Source organism: Tripterygium wilfordii, chromosome 13 (genome assembly GCF_013401445.1).
Source record: "Tripterygium wilfordii isolate XIE 37 chromosome 13, ASM1340144v1, whole genome shotgun sequence".
NCBI classification, from domain to species: domain Eukaryota; kingdom Viridiplantae; phylum Streptophyta; class Magnoliopsida; order Celastrales; family Celastraceae; genus Tripterygium; species Tripterygium wilfordii.
In genome coordinates, this window is record NC_052244.1 from 9,243,041 (window position 1) to 9,251,716 (window position 8,676).

Sequence of the window (8,676 nt, forward strand, 5' to 3'; positions counted from 1 at the left end):
GTGGACATTTAGGGTTTTGTGTCAATATATCTATGTGACATGCCTAGTTGGCATGCCACATAGATTACGTATATTATGTTCCTGAAAAATTATGTATGTATATCATTTTCCTATCTCATATAAGTTGGCATACCAAAATGTGCCTTTAATGCTATTTAAATTACTTGCCCCTGAACAACTTCTACCTTAGGCGGCATTCTAAAAATGCAAATAATGAAAATAGAATAAGCTAAATCAATCAAAAATAGAGCAATTATACTTCTTACGAACTCTAGGAAACAAGTAAAGAATAAGAGGTTTCACTAAAATATTTAAAGGACACACTTGCTTTGTATCGGATTAACTTCGTACAAGATACAACATGTCATACTTGAGTTAATGATTAATTGATTTGCTTTGTATTGAACATGTGACCCAGTGTAATGTATACATTTTATCTATCCCCAATTCCGAGTTAATGATTAATTGATTTGCTTTGTATTGAACATGTGACCTAGTGATATGTGTAGATTTTATATGCCTCCAACTCGATCCATTGCTAAACACAGAAATTGTTTGTTTCCCCAACCCCATCAGTACACTGGAATACAACAATTACAAGGCAATGGTAATCACTTTTTCTTTAGGTCGACACTTTTAGGCTTTTTTTGCATGATATCTTCTCAATGTCCACTCTCCAATTCCCCAACATGCCGTTTCTGTTACTCAAAACAGTATGGAACACCACATTAACGTCGTTTACTCAAACGGTCTAATCCTTCCGTTAATATTATCTCCGTCACCCTTTCCAGCTTTTTAACGGTCCCGTTAAAGCTCTCTTTGTCCTTTTCTCCCTCGTTTTCTCCTCTGGTAACGCCATCGATGACGTCACATAACTCTTTTATGTGACTCTACACGTCATAAACCTCGCTAAAATGCGCTTTCCTTTCTCCCTTATCACCGAACCTCCGGGTCAACTCGGTGGAAATCGCTGACTCGAGACCGTTGACTGCTTCAGCCCAACTAAATTCGGACGGAACGCGTACGGAGAGAAGTTCAGTTGATCTGTGGATCGCGGCTACGACAACTCCGGCAACAAACACCGTAACCAATCCGACTGCGTAGATAGTGCGATGGACAAGCCTACGTTTGCTCGATATCTTTTCACGTGGCGCACTCTCAAGCCGCAGAGCCAAGTCCTTCACCAAATCCTTGATGTCGTCGCTCCCGATCCCAAATCCACGCTTGTTAACCTCCGGAGAACCAACACCATTCACTAAACTAGAAAGCGAGGCCCTGGTCCGATGCAGCGTCTCCGGATTACAGCCGCAATCAGACGTGGTCAACAGATGAATTGCAAAGTCGACGGAAAGACGACGGTGGCGTAATCGTTCGATCTCAGACGAAATAAAATTACAGAGATCCAAAACCTTGGTAGAATCGTCTAGATAGAGAGCCAACGACAAATCAAAAGAAGAGACTTCAATGCGTGTCACAAGCGTTTTCGCTTCCGAATGTACAAAGGAGAGGAAATCAACGGCTTTGGAGAGCCAAGACAAGCTGACAGACGGCGGATCGAGAGTATTGAGGCGACGGAGAAGATTCGTCAAAGGATTGAGAAATGAGATTTAATCCGCCGTCAGTGCCAATTTTGGATTTGGTCTTCTTGAATAGAGAAAAGGAAGAAGGAAAGTTAGAGATCTCAGTAAGGTACATGGTGGCCGGAGAAAAGGAAATTCTCCTAGAAACTGAAAGTCAAGGGTGTACAGTGTACAGTCGGCAGCAGCGGTATGATTTATAAGGAGACCATCCACAAGTTGTGCGTGCAACAACCAAGAAAACTCCTACTTTTGCGCTCTTTTTAGACGCGGTTCACATAAGAGAGACTCTGTTTACATTCTCAATTTACGACAATGTCCGCGAAACTTCTTGCGAACTTCATAACTTGAGATATTTATGAAGGGGTATAATGGGGAAATTACACGAAAAGGGATAGTTTGGGGAATTAAAATTTATTTATGGAGGGATGGAAGGGAGGAATAGTCCGTCTCTCTTTTTGGACCGGACACGTTATTTCGGTTAATATCTTACCTTGTCGTTAGTTTTGTCATCTTTGACGGGGAATGTTATCGTGTATCCCGGGTACACCATTCTGGGTCCTGTAATACAAGTCATGAAACGTGTGTGCGTGATATTGATTGGGTTTGGCATCACGTTTGAATACCACGTTCTGTGTTTAGTCTAGACGCAACGAGCCACAAGTGTTTGGTGCAGCCCAATCACGCGTGTCACGTTGGACCACGTTCCCTAGCCCACGTTTTGTCTCGTTCCATCCCACGTTCATTCTTCATCTCCGTTCTCGCGATTGTTGAGACGAATATCGTACACATCTTCTTAGTAGAGCTCCCACCTCGCGACCTCCACTGTAAATCTGCTGCTACGATCAACTACCAAGACGGGATTCGCCACGAGCTGAACTCAAATAAGGTATTCGCTCGATCTGGCCATTAATTTCGTTTATCTTCTTGTTGTTCGCGATGTTAGGGTTAGAGATTTCGCAAACCCTGTCTGCCTTTAGGGTTTAGGTTGCTAGATTCTCACTTCTCTTATCATGTATGAGTTTTTTTCTTAGTTATCTTATCGTTCGTTTCTCACATCTGGTTCAATTTTCATGTCAAATCTGATCAATCTCTCTTTACTATCACAAACTGTGTTTGCCTACGAATTGATTCGAAAGTGTTTGGTCCAGTACTAGAATTGACAATCTGGGTTTCATTGTAAGAAAAAAAACATACATGATGCAACCTTTTTGTGAATTGTCAGGTTGTGAATTAATAAAATATAATAAGGGGATGATGCTCTTGCAACTCGCTTGTGAACAAAGGATAGCGCCTGAACTTGTTTGTTTTATACTTGACATTAGCGAGTTTAGGGTCCCTTTTAAAGCAGCCAAATAAGTAGAACAATCTAGGTTTTTGTGGTCAGTGACGGCTTTGGATTTCTTGCTGATATGATCCGTTTGTTCAGGGAACTTTTCCATGTAACAACACAATCACATAATGCCTTTATGTTTGGGATTTATTACTTACCCTGTTGAGTTCTATGTTCCTCTTTCTGAAGAATATGATATTTTTTTAATTGGATAACATGAGTTGTATGTTTTTCTTTGTGCATTAGGCAGCTGATATGATATGCACTTCATGTTTGTAACCTTATTATTAGTGCTGCAACCTTACTTGGATCTGGTTTAGAGTAGCAATGTGTGGATTATTGGTTCTGAACTCTTTAATATGTGCTATAGTGTATTTATTACTTCAAAATCTATTGACAGTTCCTTTCATTAACTTAATATAATATGATGCATGTACAGTTATGATTTCCTTAATTATTAAATTGTGTTGAGAATAGTATATACAAGTATATAATATGATGCATGTACAGTTATGATTTCCTTAATTATTAAATTGTGTTGAGAATAGTATATACAAGTTCTAAATATTGGATTATTGCATTGTGTTCACAGCATTTGCATGATTCTATTGTTTATTGTTAATAATATTTGTTAGCAAACTTGAGTTTGCATTTGTCAGGTGATTAGTGTAATTTGTGTGGCAATGGAAGTAGGGGTTATATTTTCGGTTATTGTACAATTGTGTCACATAACATATATCTTCAATTATAAGTTATAAACATTGCCCTTGTGACTTAGTATGAGTAATACCACCACACCTCATGCACCATCAACCCAAGCTGCAGACAAGGCTAATTGGGACTCAGCCCAAACCAAAGTGTTTGTGGATCTGTGTGTCGAACAAGTAAAGGAAGGACGTAGGTCTGGTTCGCACTTCACCAAAGAAGGTTGGCAGAAGATAGTTATTGGCTTTTTAGATAAAACAGGGAAGCGATATGATCAACCACAATTCAAGAACAAGTGGGACAATCTGAAGAAGGAGTACAAATTGTGGAAGAAACTGCGTATGCATGACACTGGGACTGGATGAGACTGTGTTCGGAACACAATTCTTGCTGACAATGACTAGTGGGAGAAAAGAATTCAGGTAAATTTGTTTGTTATGTACATGTATTGCAATCTGTTAATTTTAATTGCTAAGATCTCAAACATATGTCAATTTTGATAAAGTTTTATCCATGTTTAGGGTTGCTGTGAATGTCCATAGGTTGCTGTGTGAATTTATTGTCATTGAAATTGACATTCTTGCAATTTTATACAATAATATGTGAATGATGATGCAATTTTTGAATGTCTATAGGACACTGTCTGCATTTTATTTCAATACTATGGACTTTATTTGAATTTAGGGCAATTTGTTATGCATATAGGACATATGCAGCAAGTGTAATGTTGGAATGCATATAGGACAATGTTTGAAGTTATGGTAACGATGTTTGAGATTATTGAATGTATCATTCCACTGTCAATTGTTGATGTCTACTTTAGGAAATTATGTAAATATTTGGCAGCATAAACTGAATGTATAGATGCTTTGTCTGAGTGTTGCATTATAATAAATAAAATTATTCTAATATATTTCAAGAAGACAAAAAAGTTGCGAAGTTTCGAATCCAAGGTCCAGAAAACCTTGAGCAGTTGGAGGAACTATTTGATGGGATGATGGCCACCGGTGAATTTGTAATGTTTGCAGGTGCATCTAAACAACATGATGGCAGCACTAATGAAAAACTGCCAAGGACCAGCACCGGCGACAATGTGGATGCTATCCATCTCGGCTTTGATGGTTCCAGTGATCCAGAGTTTGACATAAACATTGAGCAAAGTAATGAAATAACTAGCTCCCCCACTCCGCCACTTCGTCAAGGTAGGAGGAGATCAGACGCATCAGGGACCCGTGGGAAAAAGAAGCGTAGGGCATCCGCTTCTGATTATCGCGAAGACATTAGCAAGTCATTGGGCAATCTTGTATCCGCTGTGAGTAGCCGGGCAAATGCTGTTGCCAGTGTCCCTATTTCATCAGCAAAAGCTGAAATCGCGGAATGTATGAGAATTTTAGAGGAAATTCTAGAGACTGCTGAGATGGGAGATTTGCTCTTGTTTGCTCTCAAGCTGTTTCAGAACAAAGATCATCGTGAGTACTTCACTGCCATGTTACGCAGGGACTGGCAACTTGCGTGGTTGAAAATGATGTACGCAGATGCAAATGATAGTGGTACAGGAGGCAGAACTTGAAGAATATTATTGATAAAATTTGAATTTTCATTTGTTATATGTTTAGACTTTTATATGTTTTAAATTTTGGAGTTGTTAAAATCCGTAGAGGTTGACATTTGTTTTCCATTTCATAATTGTAGTGTTTATGTTTATTTGGGATTGAAATTCAGTTGTTTAATGTTTTATAGTTACTTATAATGGTTTAGGGCAATATTGTGCTATAATCGGAATATATTATAAGAATTTTTCTAAACATGTTAATTTCATTTGATTTACCAGGATATGGATATCCATTCCGATGTAAATGAGCAGTTCATTTTGGAAGAACTAGCGGCAATTATGGGGGTGGCAATTGTTGCGGCCGGTGAGGCAATGTATGATATTCAACGTACACCTTGTTGGACATCATGGTACACAGGACATATGTACGTGACGGACTTGCTACGAGGTAATAGGAACAAATGTTTGGCAGTGTTGAGGATGGACGGGCGGGTGTTCAGGGACTTATGCAATGATTTGAGCACGAGGTATGGCCTCGAACCATCCCGTGAACTAAGTGTGAAAGAGATAGTGGGAATGTTTGTTTACACCGTAGGAAATGGTGTCGGCAATCGGACTGTGCAGGATAGATTCCAGCATTCTGGAGAAACAGTCCATCGCCAGTTTCATAATGTATTGAGCAGTTTGATTCAGATGTCAGACGATATTATCTGACCAAAGGATCCAACATATTCGACAGTCCCGAAGTACATAGAAGAAGACGACAGATATTTTCCATACTTTAGGGATTACATCGGGGTAATTGATGGTACGCACATTCATCATCAATCCCTCATGATGATCGGACAAGATTCATTGGGCGCAAAGGCGTGACCACGCAGAATGTGATGGCAGCATGTGACTTTGATATGTTATTCACGTATGTGTGTGCAGGTTGGGAGGGATCGGCTCATGATTCTCGAATTTTTAGTACGGTTCTATCTAATGCAAACTCAAAGTTTCCCCACCCTCCCCCTGGTAAGGCATATGAACATATTCATTTTAAACTAGTATTTTAATTCAAAATTCGTTAGTAAGTAACATTAATTGTCCAATATATTACTGGAAAATATTACTTGGTTGATTCAGGATATGCGAATCAAAGTGGATATCTAGCACCATATCTAGCACCATATAGGGGACAGAGATACCATTTAGAGGTATTCCGAAATGGTCCAGATGTATCGACACCACGGGAAGCCTTCAATCATGCACACTCATCTCTCCGTTCGGTTATTGAGCGCACATTTGGTGTGCTAAAAAATAAGTGACACATTTTATCAACAATGCCCCCTTACTCATTTCGCACTCAAGTGAAGATCGTGGTTGCCTGCGCAGTTTTACATAATTTCATACGATTGCGCGCATTGGATGACCCGGACTTCACTGCATATAGTGATGATGACCACACTTTTCATGTCTCAGGCATGGAAGCCAGTACCAGCCAAGTTGGAGCAAACACTTCGAAGAACCAATCATTAATTGATGAGGAACTAGAGATGGCAGCTCTCCGCGATATGATTGCAGCTGAAGTGTTTGCATCGTACTAGAGTACTTTTTTTTATTTTTTATTTACCAACATCATCAAATGATGTAAACTACTTTATTTTAAACTATTATAAAATGTAAACATTTTGTTAATTTATATTAATATTATTAATTATATTAATATTATTAATTTATATTAATATGATTAATATAATTAACATGATTAATTATATTAATATTAATATTTATATTAATATTATTTAATTTATATTAATATGATTAATAATATTAATATGATTATTTATATTAATATGATTATTTATATTAATATTATTAATTATTTGTATACATAAAACTCGAAATTGCGGTTGACAGCACCGCACCACAGTTTTAAAAGTTATGCGCCAAACAGCTTTTTGCATTCCAACACACCACAATTTTATAACTCACAGCACTGCACAGCAGTTGACAACACTCCCAAACAGGCCCATTGTTCGTAGCAAAAGTGAGACGTGGTAATGAGGGACCCACATCTAGCAAGGATCAACCAACCTCATGCTGACAGGTGGTAAGTACCAGAGAGTTTTGTTTCTAACATCTGTTTATTTTGTAGATATTATCGTGTTAAGTGACTTGAAATCAAGGGTTCATTTGTTATAAATCGGGATTGTCCAAAGAGTGATGTACAAAAGGCTATAAGTAAGAAGATTTATTATCAGAATGGTTTATCTTATTTCAAAACATTATGTTGAAAGGAAACATAGATTTTAGCTACATAATCACAAAGGAAATCCAGAAGATTTTAGAATTTGTAGTCCACATGTTATTGAATTCTTTCAAACACAATTTCGATGACTGCACCTCAATCAGGGCACAAAGTCACGTTCGTCTTGCACTTTGAAGAAGAAGATACTTTTCCACGATTCATCATACAGGAGAATTATTAAAATGGCAACGATATGCCATTTTCGCTCAATCACAAGCACGAAGGCTACAATCCATGAAGGTGGAGCAATAGGCATGCCCCTAGTATTTCCACATCCGCCATGAAGAAGAAGCATGACCCTAGATATTTACCATGATGCGCACTACCGGGAGGATGTTGCGGTTTTGAAGAGTTTGATTCAATAATCCCAGCAACAAGCAAGAGATCAATTCCTCATGATCTCCCACGTCTACATATGTTCAAAACATACCAAGGGAACAGGAGATGAAGATTGTTGGACCTATGGTCCTATATGTCTAATTTTGATGATATTAAATCAATTATAAATGATAATGAAACATTAAAGCAATATTTGATTTATATGAATTGAATTTAAATGACTATATATTTTTGAGATAGTGCTGGAAATTAAGTTTTGAAAACAAACATACATGGACTAAGTTAGAGCATCAATTTTCCAATTATCATATCTTAACCAACTTAGGTCCAAATGACTTGAAACTTGAACCACATGCACATGAAGGTTTAATATATGTTCTAGGACTATAATCATGAGAAATTAAGTGCATCACATATATATTTGGTCATATGCTTAAATTCCGCCAAAACTAGGTTTTACCTAATTTTGTGCATATGTGTTCTTTGTGAACGTGGTGAACCAAATGAACTCCGATTTAAATGAAATTTCGTGTGCATCTTAGTTTCATCACTATGAACATATTTGATTTAGTAAAGTTCAAGAGAAAAGGTCATTTACACTGAGTTTGCAAAATGACTTTGAATTTACACTTAGAATTTATCGCTTTCACTATTAGTGATCTAATTGCTTGGTTGAGTGACCAAACGATTTCCGATTGTTATGAAATTTTACATGAACATTCTAATACATATAAAATGATTTATCATGCAGTAATATGAATTTTCTGGGTTGTTTTTCTATAACCTATGCGCTCTATATGAAGCTCTTTGAGCTTACATGCAATTGGGGAGTTCTACCTCCTATTTCCTTGTAGGTTAATCATCATTGTGGTCTCAT

At 37.7% G+C, this 8,676-nt stretch overlaps 3 protein-coding genes across 3 annotated transcripts; 2 read left to right on the forward strand and 1 right to left on the reverse strand.

Annotated features, from left to right (window-relative positions):
- Window positions 1-370: 370 nt before the first annotated feature.
- Window positions 371-2,130, reverse strand: LOC120012528 (UPF0496 protein 4-like). Its single transcript, XM_038863975.1, has 2 exons — window positions 2,071-2,130; window positions 371-1,604 (listed from the first exon to the last, which is right to left on the reverse strand). The coding sequence occupies exons 1-2, from the start codon at window positions 2,128-2,130 to the stop codon at window positions 891-893; spliced, it is 774 nt and encodes a 257-aa protein (XP_038719903.1). The 3' UTR covers window positions 371-890.
- An 83-nt stretch (window positions 2,131-2,213) lies between these two features.
- LOC120012738 lies at window positions 2,214-6,327 on the forward strand. The gene is made up of 2 exons (XM_038864201.1): window positions 2,214-2,466; window positions 5,447-6,327. Exon 2 carries the CDS (start codon window positions 5,450-5,452, stop codon window positions 5,879-5,881), a length of 432 nt encoding a protein of 143 aa, XP_038720129.1. The 5' UTR covers window positions 2,214-2,466; window positions 5,447-5,449; the 3' UTR covers window positions 5,882-6,327.
- Window positions 5,995-6,819, forward strand: LOC120012529 (the record flags this gene model as incomplete). The annotated part of the gene is made up of 2 exons (XM_038863976.1): window positions 5,995-6,184; window positions 6,296-6,819. Coding segments are annotated over 2 exons (372 nt in total), but the record flags the coding sequence as incomplete, so codon positions are not given.
- Between the last annotated feature and the right edge of the window lie 1,857 nt (window positions 6,820-8,676).